This window comes from Squalius cephalus (genome assembly GCF_949319135.1).
Source record: "Squalius cephalus genome assembly, chromosome: 8".
NCBI classification, from domain to species: Eukaryota; Metazoa; Chordata; class Actinopteri; order Cypriniformes; family Leuciscidae; genus Squalius; species Squalius cephalus.
Window position 1 is genome coordinate 47,156,131 of NC_137129.1, and position 27,210 is coordinate 47,183,340.

Genomic DNA, 27,210 nt, shown 5'->3' on the forward strand with positions numbered 1-27,210 from the left:
CTGAGATTCAGATATGATAATGAGCGTTTGCTTTCTGACCAATCAGAGCAGAGCAGCTCTCAGAGAGGCGGGGCTTAGAGAGATCAAGGCGTTTCAGGCACTGAGAGAGAAGAGCTGATGCTGCAGTGGAGATTATGAGGACATCAGTGTTTTTGACCTTGAATGCCTGTAAAACTATTGTAGGAGACGCCAAAACAATATTACAATATTTAAAATAGCATAAAATAGCACTTGACCCTCATCCTTCCCTCGGGTCATTTTGACCCGAAATTCATTTTTAAATTGAAAAAAAAAAATTGAGTGTTCATCAGAGGGTCCAAGAACACACGACTTTTGTCGGACTTGAACCACGAATACACAAAAAATTTATGGATTTGAGGAGTTTTGTGGTTGAAATTTTAAGATGTAACAAATCCTTCCCTCACGGCTCAGTTTGACCCCCTGAGGAATGAATGGAATGCGAGGAATACTTCATTTCACATAGACAAACCTAAAAACTCTAAAACTTTACCAAAGAATTACTGTGTAATGTCTAATAATGTGTATCTGAGTGCACACTGAAGAGAACTGACTTTAGGACCCAGAGGAACAGCTCGTTTACTCCATATAGAGATATAAGCTCATCTAGAGCCATGAAGTATCATCTTATATTATTATTTTTCCACAGGAGGTCGGCAAAGACACTCAACGTAAGATATTTAGAGCTGAGTTACAAGGGTCATGCATGAAATTGTGAGTTATTTTGAATTTTTGAGTTGAAAGAATGTGAGGAATGTGCTTAAATTACCATTTATTTATTGATCAAATCTAGTAATTTAAAGGTAAACAAAATAAAAAATAACACAAAAATCTCCAAAAAATTGCATTAAAAAAATATAAAAAATATCATCAAAATGAAATAAAATAAGCTTTCTGAAATAATAATAATAATAATAGCGTATAATTGTAGGGGTTCGGGTCATTTTGCCCCGTGAGGGAAGGATGAAGCCAGAGAAGTGTCGGTCGGGAGGGATGAAGCCGGAGAAGTGTCGGTTGGGAGGGATGAAGCCGGAGAAGTGTCGGGAGGGAGGGATGAAGCCGGAGAAGTGTCGGGAGGGAGGGATGAAGCCGGAGGGAGGGATGAAGCCGGAAAAGTGTCGGGAGGGAAGGATGAAGCCGGAAAAGTGTCGGGAGGGAAGGATGAAGCCGGAGAAGTGTCGGTCGGGAGGGATGAAGCCGGAGAAGTGTCGGGAGGGAGGGATGAAGCCGGAGGGAGGGATGAAGCCGGAAAAGTGTCGGGAGGGAAGGATGAAGCCGGAAAAGTGTCGGGAGGGAAGGATGAAGCCGGAGAAGTGTCGGGAGGGAGGGATGAAGCCGGAGAAGTGTCGGGAGGGAAGGATGAAGCCGGAGAAGTGTCGGTCGGGAGGGATGAAGCCGGAGAAGTGTCGGGAGGGAGGGATGAAGCCGGAGAAGTGTCGGGAGGGAGGGATGAAGCCGGAGGGAGGGATGAAGCCGGAAAAGTGTCGGGAGGGAAGGATGAAGCCGGAAAAGTGTCGGGAGGGAAGGATGAAGCCGGAGAAGTGTCGGGAGGGAGGGATGAAGCCGGAGAAGTGTCGGGAGGGAAGGATGAAGCCGGAGAAGTGTCGGGAGGGAAGGATGAAGCCGGAGAAGTGTCGGGAGGGAAGGATGAAGCCGGAGAAGTGTCGGGAGGGAGGGATGAAGCCGGAGAAGTGTCGGGAGGGAGGGATGAAGCCGGAGGGAGGGATGAAGCCGGAGAAGTGTCGGGAGGGAAGGATGAAGCCGGAGAAGTGTCGGGAGGGAGGGATGAAGCCGGAGAAGTGTCGGGAGGGAAGGATGAAGCCGGAGAAGTGTCGGGAGGGAGGGATGAAGCCGGAGGGAGGGATGAAGCCGGAGAAGTGTCGGGAGGGAAGGATGAAGCCGGAGAAGTGTCGGGAGGGAGGGATGAAGCCGGAGGGAGGGATGAAGCCGGAGAAGTGTCGGGAGGGAAGGATGAAGCCGGAGAAGTGTCAGGAGGGATGTTAATAAGCCGGAGAAGTGTCGGGAAGGACATTAATAAGCCGGAGAAGTGTCGGGAAGGATGAAGCCGGGGAAGTGTCGGGAGCGTCTGCTGATTATTTACATTGTTGAGTTTGTCACAAGTGAACATTACAAACAAATAACCGGAATCATGCGGTATTACTAGACGAGTAAATTACATGAACTTGATGAAGTCTGCATCATTATTCTCCTGTTTATGACTGTGGATCTGCTTTAAAGCGCTGCAGAACTCAGGCTGACTCGACACACTTCCTGTCCTCTGTGCCGGTGATGCGTTTCCTGTGCGCCGGTTACGTGCGCTGCTCGTGTGTCCTGGGCCGGTGTGTGCGGGTGTGGCGAGTGTGCCGCTGGACGCCGGGCGAGCGCAGCTCCTCCTCCTCCAGGGGTCGGGGGTCATCGGGGTGGACGGGGCGGGGCGGGGGGTAGTTGGGCTGGTAGTCGGAGCCGTAGCTGCCGTACGGGTCGCTGTCCTCCTCGGCCTCAGGTCCATACGGCTGAACTACAGGGACATCGGTGTCAGTGAGGTCATCAAAGCCCGGTTCTGACCCGCACACACACGCACACACACACACACACACACATTACTGAAGCAGCGGCTCTCAGCCGATCCACCAACATCAATGACATGCAGTTAATCATGCAGAAGAATAAACACACCGATCTAAGTTTGTGTGTCCAATCACACACTCACCCGCCACAACTAGAGGTCTGCTACCCGACCCGACCCGACCCGATCTGAACTGCCCCCGACTTGACCCAAGCCCGACCTGACCTGACCCGTCCCAACCCGAGCCCGACCCGAATCGACCCGACCTGACTCGAGCCCGACCTGACCCAATCCGACCCCGAACCGACCCAGAACCGAGCCCGACCCCGACTTGAGCCCAACCCGAGCCCGACCCAATCCGACCCCGAACCGGCCGCGAACTGACCCCGACCCGAGCCCGACCCAACCCTGACCCGATCCTGACCCGAATCAACCTCGACTCGAGCCCGACCCCAAACCGAACCGAGCCCGACCCCGACTTGAGCCCGACCCGAGCCCGACCCCGACCCAAGCCCGACCCGATCCTGACCCGAATCAACCTCGACCTGAGCCCGACCCCGAACCGAGACCGACCCCGACTTGAGCCCGACCCTGACCCGATCCGAACCAACCCCGACCCCGACGGGTCATGGAAAACTTTATCGACGGGTTGGTAACTAAGAATATCTATATAGGCTATACAGTGCATCCGGAAAGTATTCACAGCGCTTCACTTTTTCTTATGTTACAGCCTTATATAGACAGGTGTGTGTGTGTCCGTGTGTGTGTGTGTGTGTGTGTGCATGTGTGTGTGATTCCACATCATGTCCAGTCAGTTCCCGCAGGTGACTCCAGTGCAGGAGCAGGAGCATCTCCAGGATGATCAGAGGAAACCAGAGGAACTCGAGCTCATGGCGAAGGCTGTGAATACTGATGTACATGTGATCTGGTTTTTATTTTTAATAAATTTGCAAAGATTTCAAACAAACATCTTACACGTTGTCATTATGGGGTATTGTTTGTAGAATTTTGAGGAAAATAATTAATTTAATCTATTTTGGAATAATGCTGTAACACAACAAAATGTGGAATAAGTGAAGCGCTGTGTTCCGGATGCACTGAACATACGTATAGTTAGCGTGTGTTGAGTAAGAGAATGCACATGCGCAGTTTAATATATACAATTATATATAATTATTTATCATTTTTATTTTAGCATTATATATATCATTTGTACTGAAATGTTTTGCGCATGTGCTGTCGCGCAGTAAACCAGTCACAACACTTCAGTCAGAGGACGCTGAAACCTCAGCTCTCGATGCTCTTCCTCACTCCTACAATAGGAGTGTCAATAGTTGTGCAAACTTTGTGTTGACGTTAAATATTTGAGTTCATATTAGTGACTGTTTAACCCGTTCAACCACAGCTAGGCTTCACTGGTAAGTCCGTGCGTCTGGTGTGCTGAGGGGAAACGCTGGTTGTACATGTGTTTGTTTAATTATCGTTGCAAGCAATCATAAAATACAGCATATTGGGGAAAAAAAGGTATTCACTGTGAGAAACACCCTCGGGTTCGGGATTAAGATATGACTGTAATGTTTGGGTCGGGTTCAGTGCAGACCTCTAGTCACAGCATGGACAGAAAACACGACTCGGATGACATTACATTACCGTAAGGATGAATTATTATCCGCTGAAAACATCAAACCAACGACATTTACATGCTACAAAACCAGTTGAGAACCATTTAGTTAAAGAGTGAGTTCACCCAAAAATATCATCAATTCATTCAAAAGCGAAATGTGAGAATGTCTGTGTTAACAGAGAGTTTGAAGCACGAAGGCTAAATTTAAGATAATTGATGAGAATTGAGTTTGTTCTCAAGACGCCAATGAAATATTTCAGCGCAAAACCTCGAAGCATCGCGACTCTAGCCTGAACCTCCTGAGGGAACGGTGACAGAATGATGCGATTTTTGTGGGTGATACATCACTTCTCATTGGTTGCCAGACCACACCCCTGACCCACCCCCACATGTATACATGACTCTCATTGGTTGCCAGGCCACATTCCTGCCACCGCCCCCACAGACACTCACTGCTCATCCGTCAGATGCTCAGCCTGTGTTAGTGTGATAGTGTGTTAGTGTGTTAGTGATAGTATGTTAGTGTGTTAGTGATAGTGTGTTAGTGTGATAGTGATAGTATGTTAGTGTGTTAGTGATAGTGTGTTAGTGTGATAGTGTGTTAGTGTGTTAGTGATAGTGTTAGTGAGATTGTGTGTTAGTGTGATAGTGTGTTAGTGATAGTGTGTTAGTGATAGTATGTTAGTGTGTTAGTGTTAGTGTGTTAGTGAGATTGTGTGTTAGTGTGATAGTGTGTTAGTGTGAGACACTAAGATTCCTCTGTTTGCACTGAATAGAGTTACTGCAGTAGTTAGGGTACATGATGAACACAACCAACTTCTCTCTACAGAGTTTGATTGACTGGCCAGATTAAATGTGAAAATGAAGGACTCTACTCTTCTACATGCTGCTTCACACTGAAGAGAACACAATGCAGTAAAGATGCATAAATTGGAGAAATTCTCTGCTAAAAATTGCGATTACAATTATGGCAGTTGTTTTCCTCAGAAAACTGAAGGCCTTAAAGGGGTCATATCATGCCATTTTTGTACAAGCTAATATGATTCTTTAGGGTCTAAATTAAAAGTTTGTAATATACTTTAATTAAAAATTCTCATTAGTATTGTAAGAAAACACTCATTTTACCTGGTCAAAATCAGCTCTGTTTTCAGCACGCCGTTTCAGTGCATGTGTCTTTAAATGATAATGAGCTTTGCTCACCCCGCCCCTCTGTTCTGTGCGTACACCGTTTCTAACACAATAACACAATAACCATAACGCGGTGTTCATTATAAACGTGGGATTATGAATTATATTGAGAACGTCGTACATAGAAAACATGCCGTAATGTACCCTGAGTGTAAAAATAGCCACATTCATCGTGAAGCGTGCAAGCGATTTGCAAAGATTAATATAAAGATTATTATAAAGGTTAATAAAGCGTTACACTCACTTCTTCTTCTGGAGGTGCAGCAGGAACACGAATAGTTGGTACCGATCCTTTTTTCAGGAGCAGCTTCTTAGCAAAACCAGCTTTATACTGACCCTCGTGTGTAAAGCAGTCTGGTGTGTGAAATGATTCGCGCAAACATGAAAGCATTGACGTTGATCGTGGGGAATATTCCCTTCGAAAACAAACTCAGCCACTGCGTCTTCAGTGGTTCGGATTTAGGAACAACAAAATGATGCTGTGTTCCTCATTACACCCAAGAGCAGAACACCACAATCGCTTAGACGCCATTCTGCTCATAGACAGTGCTCCAGTATCAACAATGACGCGCTAGTCCGCGCGGAATATGATTGACAGCTCGCTCACGAGCGAGGGCGGGTCTGTGTTGAAACGCTGCTGTCAATCAACAATCGTAGGAGGGGCATCCGAATGTCTTGATTTGAGACAGGGGAAAACATATAAGGAGATAAAAAAAAAAACCCTGGATGGATTTTTATCATTTTATGATGGTTGTGTACAGGCACTGCCAACACACATTTCAGTACAATCAACTTGTATATATGACCCCTTTAAAGCTTCTCTTGAGCTTGTGAAGATGTTTGTTAAAGCGACTCAAACTCTTGCAAATGGAGGCGCTGAAACAGCTCATGAGCAGCTAGCGTCTGAATGAACACACACACTCAGCGCATGTTCATATTTAATAAAAGCACTGAGCCATATCTCAGGTTTATTGATCTAGCAAGCATATGAATGAATGCAGTGTGTTAATATTCCATTCTGAACAGCCAGAGAGAATTTATATTTGTCTCATGCAACACGTGCAAAATGATCACATGCACCACCACAGAATCCTTATGAAGCAGTGACGGTCAGTACACACACACACACTCACTCACACACACTCACTCACTCACTCACTCACTCACTCACACACACACACACATACACACACACACTCTCTCACACACACACTCTCACACTCACCTCCCACATTGTACCCGAGGCAGGCGTTCTGGTCGCAGTATCCGGCTGGGCCCGGGGGTCCCACAGGTCCTGGTGTTCCGGGTCTGCCAGGGCTCCCAGGGTTACCGGGACGACCAGAGGGACCAGTACTTCCTGTCCGGCCTTCACCAGGGGGTCCTGTGGACAACAGGAAACAGACTCTTCAACTTCCTGTTTCATATTCAATCCAGTAATGTGGCAGTCAAATAAGTTGCCCTTAAACACACACATTAGTCTGGAAGTCTTATTGTACTGTTTTCACTGTTTCACAGCGGTTTTCTGTCCGCCTGAGTGAATTACGCTGTAGCTCCATATAGCTTTGTTTTTAAACTCTATCTTCTATCTTTCCTGCCATATATATTGCTCCACCCATTTGCATTAAGCTTTGTATTGTTAGAAACCCAGTCATATTTTTGAATGGTCGTGCATTATTGTTCATGAGCAGCACAGCAGTGTTGGAGTAGTAGTGCTTGTAGGTATTGTTCTGCTTGCCACTCTCTGCTTTCAGCTACTGCCACCGGATAGCCTCTTGTTTTTCAGGGGCGAAAAGAGGAGCCAAGTGTGTAAGCATCCTCTGCCAGTACATAGCCTCTCCACTGCCAAGATCTTGTACACGCCTCCTCGTGGCACACATGGAAACTGGTCCCTTGCGGCTCCAGGCTAAGCTGATGGTGGAGTGAGAACCACCACAACGGCTGGGAAGCTGGAAGAAGGCAAACCCCGAAGAGTAAACCCTTAAAGTTACTCTTAAGGGGAGTAAACCCCAAAGACAAATCTGCACCTGGGGACAGGCACAGGCAGAGTCCAACTGACCGGACCACCAGCAGCCCCCTGCAACTTCCTGCCAGTCGAAGGTCGTCACGGGTTCTCTCATGCCACTGGAGTTCCATCTGGCAGGAGTGAAGATGGTGGGAGTGAGGTCTGCGCACCCACACCCTCACCTTAATCCTAACCAATGCGCAAGCTTTTTGCCCCCCCCCCCCAACCCCCTAAAAAGTCCTGTGGCGATGTGGAATGGTGGTGGGCACAGGCCAAGGATGTGGCTGGGAGTGTCTAGCCAAGCCATGCACATAGGCGGCAATGGAGTGATGGTCGCTAGGACTGCGGGATGGAGCAGCGTGTCTTTTCGGCAGCTTCCACTGCGACTGAGCAGCCCCACACTGCTCACCCCTGTGATGGGGAAGGACCTGGAAAAGGTGGTCCAAAAATTGTCTGCTCCCCACACTCCGGACGGTAAGCCGCAACCGTCTGAGCATCCCCCATCGCGGTCGAAAAATCAAAGTGAAAAATAAGCTAAGCATTGCTTCGTGGAATGTTCGCACACTGCTGGACCTGGCCGAAACTCCTGACAGGCCCCACCGCAGACAGCACTGGTGGCCCTGGAGCTTGCAAGATATAAAATCGACATTGCAGCTCTCAGCGAGACCAGACTACATGGGGAGGACTCCTTGACAGAGGTTGGTGCTGGGTTCACCTTCTTCTGGAAGGGGGTCCCCGAAGGCATTCGTCGTAATCATGGAGTTGGCTTTGCTGTGAAGTCTAAACTGCTGCAGCACATTCCGGAATCCCCTATAGGCATCAATGAAAGGCTGAAAGGCATTCCCCTGGCAAAGGAACGCTTCACCACTCTCATCAGTGCATACGCTCCAACTCTTGATGCCGAGCACAACATCAAAGTGGATTTCTACAGAGCTCTTGATGCCATCCTACAGAAAACCCCGGCATGAGCATTCAACCCCGTGGCCCGAGGACAGCCCCAAACAAGAAACTAAACTGTACAGCGCTGAACAGCCTCACCACCAAAGACAACCTCCGATGACTCCTTGCTGAAAACCTCAACATGATCCCGGAGGAATCAGCTGACTGGCCAGCTCTGTGCCAGGCTATTCATAACGCAGCCTCAGAGGCGCTTGGCTAATCAAGGAAACATCACCAGGACTGGTTTGACTGTAACTCAGAGATACAGTCACTTTTAAAAAACAAGCATGAAGCCCACAAAGATCTCCTGTCCTTCCCTGGATCTCCCACCCATATAACCACCTTCACTGCTGCAAAAGCAGAAACCCAGCGAGCCCTTCGGACTATGGAGAACACCTGGTGGGTCCAAAAGGCGCATGAAATCCAGAATCTGGCCGACTGCAATAACACTCAAGGTTTTTACGATGCCATAAAAGCATTGTACAGCCCCAGGAAGCGGGCGATTGCCCCAGTCCGATCAGCTGACGGGTCCACGCTCTTCAAGGACCGCCATGAGATTCTTGCCCATTGGGTAAATCATTTTGAGAGTCTCTTCAACCACACCAACCCTGTTGATCCACATATCCTGGATATTCTGCCAGACCTGCCACCAACCATGCACCTGGACACTCCTCCACTTTACTCAGAACTCTGGCAAGCTATTGCAGAACAACAAAAGCGTTGGACCCGATGGAATCCCTGCAGAGGTTTTCAAACACGGAGGATACACCCTCATGCGTTGTCTGCACCTCCTTATCCAAAACATCTGGGAACACGGGACCCTCCCACAGGACTGGAAGGATGCTAACATCGTGGTCATCTACAAGCAGAAAGGAGACAGGGCAGTCTGTAGAAACAGCCGCAGGATATCTCTCCTTTCCATCGCAGGGAAAGTTCTGGCTAAGATCATGCTCAGCAGACTGGTTGAGCACATCTCGGAAGCTGTGCTTCCGGAAACGCAGTGTGGCTTCCAGAAGTCCAGATCCACGGTAGACATGGTTTATGTTTTGAGGCAGCTGCTGGAGAAGAGCTGAAAACATCACAAAGACCTTTACGTAGCCTTCATTGACCTCAGCAAAGCTTTTGACACCATCAACCGTGAGCTGCTCTGGAAACACCTCTCCAAAATTGGAGTACCACCCAAGTTTCTCAGCATCCTACAGCAGCTGCATGATGGGATGCAAGCCAGAGTGCTCACGGGAGAACTCCAGTCAGAGTCCTTCGAGGTAAACGTTGGGGTGAAGCAAGGCTGTGTCTTGGCTCCGATGCTCTTTAACATCTTCCTCTCTGCCATCACCTGCCTCTTCCATCGTGTCATGGGACATGAAGACGGTGTCCATGTGGAATACCGACTTGATGGAAGCCTTTTCAACATCTGTCGGCTCCAGGCCCGCACAAAGACAAAGACCTGCCGAATCTGTGAGCATCAATATGCTGATGAGTGTGCAGTCTTAGCCCACAGCCCGGACTCTATGCAGCACGCCCTTAACACAATATTCATTCTGTAACAATCTTTTGGCCTACAGGTTAACACTCAAAAAACCAAGGTCATGTCCTATCTCACTACCCTCGCCCCCACACCCCCCAGTTTTCATATAAATGGTGTTTGTCTTAAAACTGTGGACCACTTCACCTACCTCGCCTCCACTTTGTCCTCATGCTGCTCCCTTGACACAGAAATACACACCCGGATAAATAAAGCCTCATCCTCTTTTGGACGCCTACGCAGCAGGGTTTTTGAAAACCATAACCTCAAGGTCAGTACTAAGGTCGCTGTTTACAACGCGGTATGTCTCTCCACTCTGCTTTATGGGGCAGAGTCATGGACCCCATACTGCCAGCACATCATCAACCTAGAGGTCTTCCATATCCGCTGCCTACAGAAGATCCTCAGCATGTCCTGGAAAGATCGAATCCCCCATACAGTCATCCTCAGTAACACTGACTCAATCTGTATGGAAGCAGCTGTGGCCAAAAAACATCTGCGTTGGATAGGGCACACCATACGCATGCCTGAACACCGCCTGCCCCGCCAAGTCCTCTACAGTCAACTAATGGGTGCAAAACGCTCCGCTGGAGGGCAAAAGCGGCGTTTTAAGGACTACACCAGGGACCTCCTGAAGCATGCGAATATCCCCCTCACACAGCTCGAATCTCTGGCACTCGACAGATCAGCCTGGCAGGTCACCTGTGCTCTACAGTCTCTCAAATACACCAAACCAACCAAGGCCGACAAACCAAGAAGCGACTCAAGAGACACCAATGGGCGGCTGGTACCCCCCTGGTCTCTGGTTCCCCCTGCTCCATCTGCGGTCGAGTGTGCGGCTCAAGGATCGGACTCGACGCCCACGGGAAGTGGCATCAGCGGCAAGGTTGCTGAACCCCCCCCCCAATTCCCCCCAATCCCCCCGTCTCCATCCCCCCTCCATCCCTCGAGCAAGCGTCATCATCGTTCACGATGGACAGCTAAGAGTGTGTGTGTGTGAGTGAGTGAGTGAGTGAGTGAGTGTGTGTGTGTATGTGTGTGTGTGTGTGTGTGTGTGTGTGTGTCTGTGTGTGTCTGTGTGTGTGTGTGTGTGAGGTTTACCTGGAGGTCCTGTAGCTCCTCTCGGCCCCTGCACACCCACACCTGGATTCCCTCTCTCTCCCTTCTCACCCGCAAGGCCTGATGATGAAAACACACACAAACACACACACACACACACACACACACACACATGCACAGACAGTTTCAGTGTCCCTCATCATCTCTGCTGAAACACGATCAACAGGTGTGAATGTGATTTACTCTCATCTCAGTCTTTAAAAGACACTCAATATTCAGTAATATTGTAGATTTCGCTGCAGTGACACTATCAGCCGAGAACAGAAGTTGATCTGAGTAATCTCTCTATGATCTTCTGTAGATGCTTTACAGCAGAATCTGAGTTCGTCTCATATCTGATGAAGTTTCATCATTGATTCTGTTATTCTCCTGTTTATCACTGTGAAGCTGCTGTGAAACGATCTGCACTGTAGAAATAACTTGATTGCGTCTGTAACTGCAGAAAATGACACAATAATGTCTGAGTGAGTGTGAACTTCCACCTCTGGCTCCCGGCTGGCCGTTCTCTCCGTTGCTGCCGGGGAATCCGGGTCTCCCAGGCGGGCCTTGCTCTCCCTGAGGTCCTGTAGACCCCTGCCGGCCCGGCTCCCCTGGGGGCCCGGGGACCGTGCGGATCGACACCGGCTGGCTGGGAACGTGGTTCAGGATCGAGTTGTAGCGCGCCATGTGACCTGGACCCAGAGAGAGTGATGTCACACACACTCACTCAATCCCAGCATGCACTGCTCATGAAGCGGACTCACTCTGTATCAGTTGCTCACACACTTGTCTCGCTATGGCCTGGACAGAAGATGTGGACTGGACTTCACCCTGTTACACACACACAGGAGAGAGAACGTTTCACACACACACACACACACACACACACACACACACACACACACACAGAGGAGAGAGAACGTTTCACACACACACACACACACACACAGGAGAGAGAACGTTTCACACACACACACACACACACACAGGAGAGAGAACGTTTCACACACACACACACACACACACACACACCACACAGAAGAGAGAACGTTTCACACACACACACACACACACACACACACACACACACACACAGGAGAGAGAACGTTTCACACACACACACACACACACACACACACACACACACACACACACACACACACACACACAGGAGAGAGAACGTTTCACACACACACACACACACACACACACACACACACACACCACACACACACAGAAGAGAGAACGTTTCACACACACACACACACACACACACACACACACACACACACACACACACACACAGATGTTCATCACTTACCCTCTCACCCTTCTCTCCTTTGGGTCCTGCGAGTCCCTGAAACAGAGAGAGAGGGTTTAACATCGCCTCGATCGCCCATATCATGTGCACGCGTGTGTGTGACGTACCGGGGGGCCCTGGTCTCCTCTAGGTCCTGGAGGGCCGTTTTCTCCCGGGGCCCCAGGACCTCCTGGACCTCCCTGTTATAACCACACACACACACACATTGATTATTAAATAAAAATACAAAACAGTAAATACTGTATATTGTAATATAACTATAGTGATATAACTTTTCAGAATTCAGAATGAGATTTAATGTCTATACACACGAGTTTCCAGTGCAGACATACATATGGATAAAAGGCAATAAAAAGTAAATATAACATAATCATATTTAAATAAATAAAATAGTATAATACTTATTTTATGGTACAACATCTTAATTTCTCCATTTTCAAACATTAAACCATTTATTTAGTTCCAGCAAGTAAAGTGTGTGTTTGAGAGTGAAGAGCAGGAGTGTGTTAATTTACACACGTGCAGATCATGATCCAGAGCTTCAGAACAACACACACACACACACACACACACACACACACACACACACAGTAAATGATTCAGTAACTGACACTGAAACCCTTGACCATGATCTGCACGTGTGTAAATGAACACACTGCTGCGCTTCACTCTCAAACACACAGCGCATGTGTGTATTCAGTCACACTAACACACACATCACGCCCCTGCTGTTAAACATGTTCATGAACTCACTATATTTCCCGGCGCTCCCACTCGTCCCTGAGGACCGTCTGGACCCGGCAGACCCTGCGGAGGACGAAACACACATGATCACACACACACACACACACACACACACACACACACACACACAGGTGACGGACAGTTACCCGGGATCCTGGAGGCCCTTCACGTCCCGGAGAGCCCGGAGAACCAGGAACACCCTGCAGGAACACACACACATGAGGTCAGCGCAGCGGGACACACACACACACACACACACACACACACACACACACGAGGTCAGCACATCGACACACACACACGCGCAAGTGATGTGAGGAGTGTGTGGTTTACCTGCAGGCCTTGAGGACCGGCGTCTCCCTTCTGTCCCGTCTCGCCTGCAGCGCCCTGAACACACACACACACACACACACCATCATATATCAGGCCTTCTGAACACACACACACACACACCATCATATATCAGGCCTTCTGAACACACACACACACACACACACCATCATATATCAGGCCTTCTGAACACACACACACACACACACACACACACACACACCATCATATATCAGGCCTTCTGAACACACACACACACACACCATCATATATCAGGCATTCTGAACGCGCACACACACACACACACTGAACACATATATCAGGCCTTCTGAACACACACACACACACACCTCATCATATATCAGGCCTTCTGAACGCGCACACACACACACACACACTGAACACATATATCAGGCCTTCTGAACACACAATACTGACGTTATTTTGAATATAAAAAAAAACACATTTATTTTGTTACTGATATTTATTTGCTGCTGATTGAATGTTCAGTGAATTTTAAAACGAATAGATTAATGAATCAAATGCACTCTGGTATGATCTATTTCTTTGATATTTAAAGTTGGCATGAAATGTCAACAAAATCTAGTGGCGCTCTACGGTAATGTTTGATTCAGATTTTGTAGAATTGTTCTTAATATGGAAATGAATGTGAGAATTTCCTCTAGTGGAAGCGTTTGGTACTGCAGCCGAACAACATCTCACTGAAAGATCAGTTACTGAGATATCAACCTCAAATTTGGAGCACAACTTGTTTAGATTTATGGTTTTGATTTTCTTGCAGTTTTAGAGTAAAACGTGATTATGAATATATATATTTCATATAAAATTTGAAAATAGTATTTTTGCACATTATTCAAACGTAAAATTCTTTTCACTTCAGCAATAATCTGCCAAGTGTCGTCTTTGAAGAGATCAAAATTCAGTCTGTCGCTCTAAGCATTCAGGATTTACCACAGTTTAACCCTCTGGGGTCTGGGGTGTTTTGGGGGTCCTTGAGATGTTCTGACATGCCCTGACATTTGTACTTTTTTCAGTTGCTTATAAACATATTAATGGCAAAAGTGTCATTACACTCTATTCATCACAAACAGGGCTACCATAATATGTGAGCAACATGTATGTACATGTTTGTATTTTTGAGAGAATAATGTTTATGCATGGTTATTGAAAAAACAAAAAATTAAAGTTCCTGAAATAAGGCCACAAAACACATACTAAATATGTGTCCACAAGACTTCTGAATAATGGATGTTGTCGCCTAGAGTTTTTGCTTCAAAATGATCTGAAAATCATCCTGCCTAATCGTTCACATAAAAACAATACATTGATTTAAACTTTGTAAGTCACTTTTTGTATGGAAAGGCAATATGCGTGGGGGAATAATCATGAATAATGATGTGATTCACACCTGAGATGATAATGAGCCGCATAATGAGCTGCATAATGAGCCTTTCATTCAGATGTGTCACTGAGAGGGAACTACTAGAAATAATGTGAGGACAAAAGAAATATATATATATATAACCCACATATAAATTAAAGTCAAAAGCACATTTTTAGCACACAATTATATTTTGGAAACAAATCCTGTTCACATAGGCTAAATGGGCCATTCTACAGAACTGGTTCAAAGTTAGAGTTGGAAACATCTTGACATTTTTGTCTTTTTCCACAACTTTTGTATGCATGCAAATTGCATAATATCCATGGTAAACATTCCTAGTAACTATATGAGGTTAATTCTCATACTGTATTTTCAGAAAGTTTTGGAATATATCCTCTCCCCAAATGTGTCACTAATAAAAAACAATAAATAATTTAATGAGAAGGCTTATATTGACCTATTAAGATTCTGTTTCCATCTACCTTGTAAATATATTTTTTGCTAGTTTATTAAAAGGTTTTCACGTGTAAATCAACAACAATTACAATTTTAACAATATTTCAAGTGTAATCTTTCTTTGTAAAAAGTATACATTTTATCATACGTATTTCAAAGTTAAGGATTAATTAGTTTGAATATTGGAACAAACTCTATAATAACATCTTAGTTGATGACTTTCTTTTTGACAAAACATACTATATATATATACATATATATATACATATATATACATATATATATAACATATGAGCAGAAATTGGCGAACAAATGCTTATTTAATGTGGCAGTAGTCTATTTTACAGTAAAAACTTTATAATCTATCCAAAACTAGTCAACGAAATGTTGTCTTTCATTTTTCGTCTGTAACATATAGTTTTATGATATATTAGGGTATATAAATGTTAATTTGCAGTTTAATACGCTGCTTAAACAAAGACATTTTATTTCAACATATTTGCTCATCTCAGTATAGCAATATAGTTTGGTAAAAGCTAAACTAGTAGATGTGTTCATGTAAAAATAACATGTTTACTAATGTAAGTGCCTGTAAACAACAGCGCGCATTTGTGCCGTTCATTCATTCACACACAGACACGCGATTCATATTTAAACAGTCTTTTTGTGGTTTACAGACACTATTGCATATCGCGATTAGAACAAAGCACTTAAGAATAAGGAACTTACTATTCACAGTCCTCAGCTGGATCCCTTGCTCCTCGAACTAAACCAGCACTTCTGAGGTTCATTTCCCAGGATTAATATTACGATAGTATTATTCCTCACAGAGTCGCAAGACGACGCTAAGTGCACGAGTCTGATTAAACCTGATGTGTTTTATCGGGTTGATGTGGGCGTTCACACGTTAGCATGGATCGCTTCAGATCATTTGCGTTTGAATAGCGCGCGCTCTCCGTGGGCGTGTTCACATTAGCAGATAATGAGCTGTAATGAGCTGACATCTCTCTCTTCTCATTCAGATTACATAAACAGAGAATATTTGTTTTTTGTTTTGAATTAGATAATTTAAAAGTAGACACTAAAATGATTATAAAGATATATTGCTCACGCAGAGGCATTGTGTGTTCAGTGTGTGTGTTCAGTGAGTGTTCAGTGTGTGTTCAGTGTGTGTTCAGTGCGTGTTCAGTGCGTGTGTGCAGTGAGTGTTCAGTGTGTGTGTTCAGTGTGTGTGTTCAGTGCGTGTTCAGTGTGTGTGTGCAGTGAGTGTTCAGTGTGTGTGTTCAGTGTGTGTGTTCAGTGCGTGTTCAGTGTGTGTGTGCAGTGAGTGTTCAGTGTGTGTGTTCAGTGTGTGTGTTCAGTGCGTGTTCAGTGTGTGTTCAGTGCGTGTTCAGTGCGTGTGTGCAGTGAGTGTTCAGTGTGTGTGTTCAGTGTGTGTGTTCAGTGCGTGTTCAGTGTGTGTGTGTGCAGTGAGTGTTCAGTGTGTGTGTTCAGTGTGTGTGTTCAGTGCGTGTTCAGTGTGTGTGTGCAGTGAGTGTTCAGTGTGTGTTCAGTGAGTGTTCAGTGTGTGTGTTCAGTGCGTGTTCAGTGTGTGTGTGCAGTGAGTGTTCAGTGTGTGTGTTCAGTGTGTGTGTTCAGTGCGTGTTCAGTGTGTGTGTGCAGTGAGTGTTCAGTGTGTGTTCAGTGAGTGTTCAGTGTGTGTGTTCAGTGCGTGTTCAGTGTCTGTGTGCAGTGAGTGTTCAGTGTGTGTTCAGTGCGTGTTCAGTGTGTGTGTGCAGTGAGTGTTCAGTGTGTGTTCAGTGCGTGTTCAGTGTGTGTGTGCAGTGAGTGTTCAGTGTGTGTTCAGTGAGTGTTCAGTGTGTGTGTTCAGTGCGTGTTCAGTGTCTGTGTGCAGTGTGTGTTCAGTGTGTTCAGTGAGTGTTCAGTGTGTGTGTTCAGTGAGTGTTCAGTGTGTGTTCAGTGTGTGTGTTCAGTGTGTGTTCAGTGTGTGTTCAGTGTGTGTTCAGTGAGTGTTCAGTGTGTGTTCAGTGTGTGTTCAGTGTGTGTGTGCAGTCAGTGTGTGTGTTCAGTGTGTGTTCAGTGTGTGTGTGTTCAGTGAGTGTTCAGTGTGTGTTCAGTGTGTGTTCAGTGTGTGTTCAGTGAGTGTTCAGTGTGTGTTCAGTGTGTGTTCAGTGTGTGTTCAGTGTGTGTGTGCAGTCAGTGTGTGTGTTCAGTGTGTGTTCAGTGTGTGTTCAGTGTGTGTTCAGTGAGTGTTCAGTGTGTGTGTTCAGTGAGTGTTCAGTGTGTGTTCAGTGTGTGTGTTCAGTGTGTGTTCAGTGTGTGTTCAGTGTGTGTTCAGTGTGTGTTCAGTGAGTGTTCAGTGTGTGTTCAGTGTGTGTTCAGTGTGTGTGTGCAGTCAGTGTGTGTGTTCAGTGTGTGTTCAGTGTGTGTGTGTTCAGTGAGTGTTCAGTGTGTGTTCAGTGTGTGTTCAGTGTGTGTTCAGTGAGTGTTCAGTGTGTGTTCAGTGTGTGTTCAGTGTGTGTTCAGTGTGTGTGTGCAGTCAGTGTGTGTGTTCAGTGTGTGTTCAGTGAGTGTTCAGTGTGTGTTCAGTGAGTGTTCAGTGAGTGTTCAGTGTGTGTTCAGTGAGTGTTCAGTGTGTGTTCAGTGTGTGTTCAGTGAGTGTTCAGTGTGTGTTCAGTGAGTGTTCAGTGTGTGTTCAGTTGAGTGTTCAGTGTGTTCAGTGTGTGTTCAGTGTGTGTTCAGTGTGTGTTCAGTGAGTTTTCAGTGTGTGTTCAGTGTGTGTTCAGTGTGTGTGTGCAGTCAGTGTGTGTGTTCAGTGTGTGTTCAGTGTGTGTGTGTTCAGTGAGTGTTCAGTGTGTGTTCAGTGTGTGTTCAGTGTGTGTTCAGTGAGTGTTCAGTGTGTGTTCAGTGTGTGTTCAGTGTGTGTTCAGTGTGTGTGTGTGTGCAGTCAGTGTGTGTGTTCAGTGTGTGTTCAGTGTGTGTTCAGTGAGTGTTCAGTGTGTGTTCAGTGTGTGTTCAGTGTGTGTGTGCAGTCAGTGTGTGTGTTCAGTGTGTGTTCAGTGAGTGTTCAGTGTGTGTTCAGTGTGTGTTCAGTGAGTGTTCAGTGTGTGTTCAGTGAGTGTTCAGTGTGTGTTCAGTGTGTGTTCAGTGAGTGTTTAGTGAGTGTTCAGTGTGTGTTCAGTGAGTGTTCAGTGTGTGTTCAGTGAGTGTTCAGTGAGTGTTCAGTGTGTGTTCAGTGAGTGTTCAGTGTGTGTGTTCAGTGAGTGTTCAGTGTGTGTTCAGTGAGTGTTCAGTGTGTGTGTGCAGTGTGTGTTCAGTGTGTGTGCAGTGAGTGTTCAGTGTGTGTTCAGTGTGTGTTCAGTGTGTGTGTGCAGTCAGTGTGTGTGTTCAGTGAGTGTTTAGTGTGTGTTCAGTGTGTGTTCAGTGTGTGTTCAGTGAGTGTTCAGTGAGTGTTCAGTGTGTGTTCAGTGAGTGTTCAGTGTGTGTTCAGTGAGTGTTCAGTGTGTGTTCAGTGTGTGTTCAGTGAGTGTTCAGTGTGTGTTCAGTGAGTGTTCAGTGTGTGTGTGCAGTGTGTGTTCAGTGTGTGTGCAGTGAGTGTTCAGTGTGTGTTCAGTGTGTGTTCAGTGTGTGTGTGCAGTCAGTGTGTGTGTTCAGTGAGTGTTTAGTGTGTGTTCAGTGTGTGTTCAGTGTGTGTTCAGTGTGTGTGTGCAGTCAGTGTGTGTGTTCAGTGTGTGTTCAGTGTGTGTTCAGTGTGTGTTCAGTGTGTGTTCAGTGAGTGTTCAGTGAGTGTTCAGTGTGTGTTCAGTGTGTGTTCAGTGTGTGTGTGTGCAGTCAGTGTGTGTGTTCAGTGTGTGTTCAGTGAGTGTTCAGTGTGTGTTCAGTGAGTGTTCAGTGTGTGTTCAGTGAGTGTTCAGTGTGTGTTCAGTGTGTGTTCAGTGTGTGTGTGTGCAGTCAGTGTGTGTGTTCAGTGTGTGTTCAGTGAGTGTTCAGTGTGTGTTCAGTGTGTGTGTGCAGTGAGTGTTCAGTGTGTGTGTTCAGTGTGTGTTCAGTGAGTGTTCAGTGTGTGTGTGCAGTGAGTGTTCAGTGTGTGTGTGCAGTCAGTGTGTGTGTGCAGTGAGTGTTCAGTGTGTGTGTTCAGTGTGTGTGCAGTGAGTGTTCAGTGTGTGTGTTCAGTGTGTGTTCAGTGTGTGTGTGCAGTGAGTGTGAGTGTTCAGTGTGTGTTCAGTGTGTGTTCAGTGTGTGTTCAGTGTGTGTTCAGTGAGTGTTCAGTGTGTGTTCAGTGTGTGTTCAGTGTGTGTGTGTGCAGTCAGTGTGTGTGTTCAGTGTGTGTTCAGTGAGTGTTCAGTGTGTGTTCAGTGTGTGTGTGCAGTGAGTGTTCAGTGTGTGTGTTCAGTGTGTGTTCAGTGAGTGTTCAGTGTGTGTGTGCAGTGAGTGTTCAGTGTGTGTGTGCAGTCAGTGTGTGTGTGCAGTGAGTGTTCAGTGTGTGTGTTCAGTGTGTGTGCAGTGAGTGTTCAGTGTGTGTGTTCAGTGTGTGTTCAGTGTGTGTGTGCAGTGAGTGTTCAGTGTGTGTGTTCAGTGAGTGTTCAGTGTGTGTGTTCAGTGAGTGTTCAGTGTGTGCAGTGTGTGTTCAGTGTGAGTGTGCAGTGTGTGTTCAGTGTGTGTGTGCAGTCAGTGTGTGTGTGCAGTCAGTGTGTGTGTGCAGTGAGTGTTCAGTGTGTGTGTGCAGTCAGTGTGTGTGTGCAGTCAGTGTGTGTGTTCAGTGTGCGTGTTCAGTGTGTGTTCAGTGAGTGTTCAGTGTGTGTGTTCAGTGAGTGTTCAGTGTGTGTGCAGTCAGTGTGTGTGTGCAGTCAGTGTGTGTGTGCAGTGAGTGTTCAGTGTGTGTGTGCAGTCAGTGTGTGTGTGCAGTGAGTGTTCAGTGTGTGTGTGCAGTCAGTGTGTGTGTGCAGTCAGTGTGTGTGTTCAGTGAGTGTTCAGTGTGTGTGTTCAGTGTGTGTGTTTAGTGAGTGTTCAGTGCGTGTTCAGTGTGTGTGTGCAGTGAGTGTTCAATGTGTGTGTGCAGTCAGTGTGTGTGCAGTGAGTGTGTGTGTTCAGTGAGTGTTCAGTGTGTGTGTTTAGTGAGTGTTCAGTGCGTGTTCAGTGTGTGTGTGCAGTCAGTGTGAGTGTTCAGTGAGTGTTCAGTGTGTGTGTTTAGTGAGTGTTCAGTGTGTGCAGTGTGTGTTCAGTGTGAGTGTGCAGTGAGTGTTCAATGTGTGTTCAGTGTGTGTGTGCAGTCAGTGTGTGTGTGCAGTCAGTGTGTGTGTGCAGTGAGTGTTCAGTGTGTGTGTGCAGTCAGTGTGTGTGTGCAGTCAGTGTGTGTGTTCAGTGAGTGTTCAGTGTGTGTGTTCAGTGTGTGTGTGCAGTGAGTGTTCAGTGTGTGTGTTCAGTGAGTGTTCAGTGTGTGTGTTCAGTGAGTGTTCAGTGTGTGCAGTGTGTGTTCAGTGTGAGTGTGCAGTGAGTGTTCAATGTGTGTTCAGTGTGTGTGTGCAGTCAGTGTGTGTGTGCAGTCAGTGTGTGTGTGCAGTGAGTGTTCAGTGTGTGTGTGCAGTCAGTGTGTGTGTGCAGTGAGTGTTCAGTGTGTGTGTGCAGTCAGTGTGTGTGTGCAGTCAGTGTGTGTGTGCAGTCAGTGTGTGTGTGCAGTGAGTGTTCAGTGTGTGTGCAGTCAGTGTGTGTGTGCAGTCAGTGTGTGTGTGCAGTGAGTGTTCAGTGTGTGTGTGCAGTCAGTGTGTGTGTGCAGTGAGTGTTCAGTGTGTGTGTGCAGTCAGTGTGTGTGTGCAGTCAGTGTGCGTGTTCAGTGTGTGTTCAGTGAGTGTTCAGTGTGTGTGTTCAGTGAGTGTTCAGTGTGTGTGCAGTCAGTGTGTGTGTGCAGTCAGTGTGTGTGTGCAGTGAGTGTTCAGTGTGTGTGTGCAGTCAGTGTGTGTGTGCAGTGAGTGTTCAGTGTGTGTGTGCAGTCAGTGTGTGTGTGCAGTCAGTGTGTGTGTGCAGTCAGTGTGTGTTCAGTGAGTGTTCAGTGTGTGTTCAGTGAGTGTTCAGTGTGTGTTCAGTGTGTGTTCAGTGTGTGTGTGCAGTGAGTGTTCAGTGTGTGTGTGCAGTCAGTGTGTGTGTGCAGTCAGTGTGTGTGTTCAGTGAGTGTTCAGTGTGTGTGTTCAGTGTGTGTGTTTAGTGAGTGTTCAGTGCGTGTTCAGTGTGTGTGTGCAGTGAGTGTTCAATGTGTGTGTGCAGTCAGTGTGTGTGCAGTGAGTGTGTGTGTTTAGTGAGTGTTCAGTGTGTGTGTTTAGTGAGTGTTCAGTGCGTGTTCAGTGTGTGTGTGCAGTCAGTGTGAGTGTTCAGTGAGTGTTCAGTGTGTGTGTTTAGTGAGTGTTCAGTGCGTGTTCAGTGTGTGTGTGCAGTCAGTGTGAGTGTTCAGTGAGTGTTCAGTGTGTGTGTTTAGTGAGTGTTCAGTGCGTGTTCAGTGTGTGTGTGCAGTGAGTGTTCAATGTGTGTGTGCAGTCAGTGTGTGTGCAGTGAGTGTGTGTGTTTAGTGAGTGTTCAGTGTGTGTGTTTAGTGAGTGTTCAGTGCGTGTTCAGTGTGTGTGTGCAGTCAGTGTGAGTGTTCAGTGAGTGTTCAGTGTGTGTGTTTAGTGAGTGTTCAGTGCGTGTTCAGTGTGTGTGTGCAGTCAGTGTGAGTGTTCAGTGAGTGTTCAGTGTGTGTGTTTAGTGAGTGTTCAGTGCGTGTTCAGTGTGTGTGTGCAGTCAGTGTGAGTGTTCAGTGAGTGTTCAGTGTGAGTGTTTAGTGAGTGTTCAGTGCGTGTTCAGTGTGTGTGTGCAGTGAGTGTTCAGTGTGTGTGTGCAGTCAGTGTGTGTGTGTGTGTATTTTACCGGGGGGCCTCTGATGGAGCGTCCGCTGGGCCCCGGAGGACCGGGAGGCCCCTGAGCTCCTGGAACACCAGCGTCCCCGACCGGACCAACCGGACCCTGCAAACACACACAACATCTGTGCTCATCTACGCCTATTAAAGTCTCTGTGAAATGTTAGTGAGTGAGGTGGATTGTGGGTAATTCAGTACCACAGGGCCGGGTTCCCCTCGATCTCCTCTGGCTCCTCTGGTACCAGAACCTCCCTGCCACACACACACACACACACACACACACAGTCAGTGACTGATGTCTGAGATGATGATGATGATGATGATGATGATGATGATGATGATGATGATGAAGGGCTCGTACCGGGGGCCCGGGGGGGCCGGGGGGGCCCTTGCTGTCCTGAGTGCAGGTACAGGCGCGCGGGAGAGATGGACACTCGGATTCTTTCCTCTGAAACACACACACACACACTTACTTACACACTCACTTACAACCGTCAATCTCCCAGTGAGTCGCTACTGTGCGTTTAAATCATTTACATGAATCAATGAATCAATTCATAGGTCAGATTCAATGATTTGTTTTTTATCAAAAATGCTAGACAAAAATTAGTTATGCCACTTTGGCGAATAACTAAGTGTTAGTTTTAGTACTAAAATTACTAAAACTGAAATAAATAAAAATAAATGAAAGCTAAATAGAAAAAGAAATATTTAAAAATGAGTCAAAAGAATAAAAGCACATAACAATATTATTAAAATAAACTATAAAATTACAATAAAAGCTAATTAAAAATATGAACTATTATAAAACAGTTTATAAAAATATGTCATATATAACACTGCCATTAAAATAACTGTAAACATGAAAATATTTTATTAAATGATAGAAATATAAACTTAAAAGTTTTACTTCTACATTTTAATCTACACGACAGCAAAGATGTTTGCACACACACACACACACACACACACAGACACACACACACACACACACTCACTAGGCTGGGCAGCTCGCAGCATTTGTCCCGCCGAGCCCATGACGTGCTGCACACGATATCAAAGGACTGCAGCTGAAACTAAACACACACGCACAGATGTGAGACATGTTATTCTATCCATGAACTGCATTTATGCATGACTTTCCCTTTGATCTCCCACACACACACGGTACCGGAGCAGAGTTGTCTTTGGAGTCTCGGGATCGAACCATCCGGCCGAGCACCTCGACCCCGTCAGTGCTGATGTTTCTGGCTGCGTTCACAGGCTTCTCTCCCGCTGACTTACAGTCCACCATCACCAGAGCCGAGGTCTTGCTCACTGCGATGTGCAACTGCGCTCACACACACACACACACAGCTCAGAATTATGCTGCATTAGACAACAGGACTTTCACAGACTGAATCTCCAGCGCTTTGTGATTCTGACCTTGTGGAAACTGCCATAGAAGAGTTTCTGGATTTCCGCCCCCTCAAATGTCACCGTCTGAAAATCACCCTTATAATCGGTGTTGAAAAAAGTCAGAGTCTTTCCTGCATCTGTGAAGAGAAGTGAACTGACCTCACATGAAGCAAAACGAGATTTGCATTTCATTTCAAAAGCACATTTTTATATTGATGCACCAGTTCATGCATTCCCTGAGAATCGAACCCTTGACCTTGTGTTGCTGCAGGCGTGTTACTCACTGTCCAGAATAACTCCCACTAACGGCTCATTGTTGTTGTTGAGGATTTCCCACAATGCGAAGGGCTCCTGTGGGGTTTCCGGGAGCAGCCGGAACAGAAGGGTGATGGTGTAGTCTGACGGCAGACCCTCCGGGTGGATGAACCTGGGAGAGAGTTTAGTCTGACTTCATTTCACAACAACATCTTCAGCTCGCATGAACGTGAGCGTGAGCGTGAGCGTGAGCGTGAGTGTGAGTGTGAGCGTGAGTGTGAGTGTGAGCGTGAGCGTGAGAGTGAGTGTGAGTGTGAGTGTGAGAGTGAGTGTGAGTGTGAGTGTGAGTATGAGAGTGAGCGTGAGCGTGAGCGTGAGCGTGAGTGTGAGCGTGAGTATGAGCGTGAGCGTGAGCGTGAGTGTGAGCGTGAGTGTGAGTATGAGAGTGAGCGTGAGTATGAGCGTGAGCGTGAGCGTGAGCGTGAGTGTGAGTGTGAGCGTGAGTATGAGCGTGAGTGTGAGTATGAGCTTGAGTGTGAGTATGAGAGTGAGTGTGAGTGTGAGTATGAGAGTGAGCGTGAGTGTGAGCGTGAGTGTGTGTGTGAGTGTGAGCGTGAGTATGAGCGTGAGTGTGAGTATGAGCTTGAGCGTGAGAGTGAGTGTGAGCGTGAGTGTGAGTATGAGCTTGAGTGTGAGTATGAGAGTGAGTGTGAGTGTGAGTATGAGCGTGAGTGTGAGTATGAGAGTGAGCGTGAGTATGAGCGTGAGAGTGAGTGTGAGTATGAGCGTGAGTGTGAGTGTGAGTGTGAGTGTGAGCGTGAGTGTGAGTATGAGAGTGAGCGTGAGTATGAGCGTGAGAGTGAGTGTGAGCGTGAGTATGAGCTTGAGTGTGAGTGTGAGTATGAGTGTGAGTATGAGCTTGAGTGTGAGTGTGACCGTGAGTATGAGCTTGAGTGTGAGTGTGAGTATGAGAGTGAGCGTGAGTGTGAGCGTGAGCGTGAGCGTGAGCGTGAGTATGAGCTTGAGTGTGAGTGTGAGTGTGAGTATGAGCGTGAGTGTGAGTATGAGAGTGAGCGTGAGTATGAGCGTGAGAGTGAGTGTGAGTATGAGTGTGAGTGTGAGTGTGAGCGTGAGTGTGAGTATGAGAGTGAGCGTGAGTATGAGCGTGAGAGTGAGTGTGAGCGTGAGTATGAGCTTGAGTGTGAGTGTGAGTATGAGCTTGAGTGTGAGTGTGAGTGTGAGTATGAGCTTGAGTGTGAGTGTGACCGTGAGTATGAGCTTGAGTGTGAGTGTGAGTATGAGAGTGAGCGTGAGTATGAGCTTGAGTGTGAGTGTGAGTGTGAGTGTGAGCGTGAGCGTGAGTATGAGCTTGAGTGTGAGTGTGAGTGTGAGTATGAGTGTGAGTGTGAGTGTGAGTGTGAGTGTGACCGTGAGTATAAGTTTGAGTGTGAGTGTGAGTATGAGCTTGAGTGTGAGTGTGAGTGTGAGTATGAGTATGAGTGTGAGTATGAGTGTGAGTATGAGTATGAGTATGAGTATGAGCGTGAGTATGAGTGTGAGTGTGAGCGTGAGCGTGAGCATGAGCGTGAGCGTGAGTATGAGTATGAGTGTGAATATGAGTATGAGTATGAGTGTGAGTGTGAGTGTGAGTGTGAGTATGAGTGTGAGTGTGAGTGTGACCGTGAGTATGAGCTTGAGTGTGAGTGTGAGTATGAGCTTGAGTGTGAGTGTGACCGTGAGTATGAGCTTGAGTGTGAGTGTGAGTATGAGTGTGAGTGTGAGTGTGAGTGTGAGAGTGAGCGTGAGAGTGAGCGTGAGCGTGAGTGTGAGTATGAGAGTGAGTGTGAGTGTGAGTATGAGTGTGAGTGTGAGTGTGAGAGTGAGTGTGAGTGTGAGTATGAGTGTGAGTGTGAGCGTGAGAGTGAGTGTGAGTGTGAGAGTGAGTGTGAGTATGAGCGTGAGTGTGAGTATGAGAGTGAGCGTGAGCGTGAGCGTGAGAGTGAGTGTGAGAGTGAGTGTGAGAGTGAGTGTGAGCGTGAGCGTGAGTATGAGCTTGAGTGTGAGTGTGACCGTGAGTATGAGCTTGAGTGTGAGTGTGACCGTGAGTGTGAGTATGAGAGTGAGTGTGAGTGTGAGTATGAGAGTGAGTGTGAGTGTGAGTGTGAGTATGAGTGTGAGTGTGAGTGTGAGTGTGAGTGTGACCGTGAGTATGAGCTTGAGTGTGAGTGTGAGTATGAGTGTGAGTGTGACCGTGAGTATGAGCTTGAGTGTGAGTGTGAGTGTGAGTGTGAGTGTGACCGTGAGAGTGAGTGTGAGAGTGAGTGTGAGAGTGAGTGTGAGCGTGAGCGTGAGTATGAGCTTGAGTGTGAGTGTGACCGTGAGTATGAGCTTGAGTGTGAGTGTGACCGTGAGTGTGAGTATGAGAGTGAGTGTGAGTGTGAGTGTGAGTATGAGAGTGAGTGTGAGTGTGAGTGTGAGTATGAGTGTGAGTGTGAGTGTGACCGTGAGTATGAGCTTGAGTGTGAGTGTGACCGTGAGTGTGAGCGTGAGAGTGAGGGTGAGTATGAGTGTGAGAGTGAGTATGAGCTTGAGTGTGAGTGTGAGTGTGAGTGTGAGTGTGAGCGTGAGCGTGAGTATGAGCTTGAGTGTGAGTGTGAGTGTGAGTATGAGTGTGAGTGTGAGTGTGAGTGTGAGTGTGACCGTGAGTATAAGTTTGAGTGTGAGTGTGAGTATGAGCTTGAGTGTGAGTGTGAGTGTGAGTATGAGTATGAGTGTGAGTATGAGTGTGAGTATGAGTATGAGTATGAGTATGAGCGTGAGTATGAGTGTGAGTGTGAGCGTGAGCGTGAGCATGAGCGTGAGCGTGAGTATGAGTATGAGTGTGAATATGAGTATGAGTATGAGTGTGAGTGTGAGTGTGAGTATGAGTGTGAGTGTGAGTGTGACCGTGAGTATGAGCTTGAGTGTGAGTGTGAGTATGAGCTTGAGTGTGAGTGTGACCGTGAGTATGAGCTTGAGTGTGAGTGTGAGTATGAGTGTGAGTGTGAGTGTGAGTGTGAGAGTGAGCGTGAGAGTGAGCGTGAGTGTGAGTGTGAGTATGAGAGTGAGTGTGAGTGTGAGTATGAGTGTGAGTGTGAGTGTGAGAGTGAGTGTGAGTGTGAGTATGAGTGTGAGTGTGAGCGTGAGAGTGAGTGTGAGTGTGAGAGTGAGTGTGAGTATGAGCGTGAGTGTGAGTATGAGAGTGAGCGTGAGCGTGAGCGTGAGAGTGAGTGTGAGAGTGAGTGTGAGAGTGAGTGTGAGCGTGAGCGTGAGTATGAGCTTGAGTGTGAGTGTGACCGTGAGTATGAGCTTGAGTGTGAGTGTGACCGTGAGTGTGAGTATGAGAGTGAGTGTGAGTGTGAGTATGAGAGTGAGTGTGAGTGTGAGTGTGAGTATGAGTGTGAGTGTGAGTGTGAGT

General features: G+C 46.9%; 1 protein-coding gene across 1 annotated transcript in view; it reads right to left on the minus strand.

The window, feature by feature from the left end:
- Positions 1-1,954: 1,954 nt before the first annotated feature.
- Positions 1,955-27,210, minus strand: part of col14a1b (collagen, type XIV, alpha 1b) — a 101,898-nt gene continuing 76,642 nt past the window's right edge. Inside the window, 17 exon segments of the mRNA XM_079879393.1 lie at positions 1,955-2,578; positions 6,622-6,777; positions 10,964-11,041; positions 11,464-11,652; positions 11,725-11,791; positions 12,282-12,317; positions 12,389-12,460; positions 13,035-13,088; positions 13,172-13,225; positions 13,359-13,412; positions 22,111-22,206; positions 22,299-22,352; positions 22,462-22,548; positions 23,099-23,176; positions 23,272-23,430; positions 23,526-23,635; positions 23,783-23,925. Of these exon segments, the coding sequence (XP_079735519.1) occupies positions 2,328-2,578; positions 6,622-6,777; positions 10,964-11,041; positions 11,464-11,652; positions 11,725-11,791; positions 12,282-12,317; positions 12,389-12,460; positions 13,035-13,088; positions 13,172-13,225; positions 13,359-13,412; positions 22,111-22,206; positions 22,299-22,352; positions 22,462-22,548; positions 23,099-23,176; positions 23,272-23,430; positions 23,526-23,635; positions 23,783-23,925 (1,738 nt within the window). The 3' untranslated portion in view covers positions 1,955-2,327.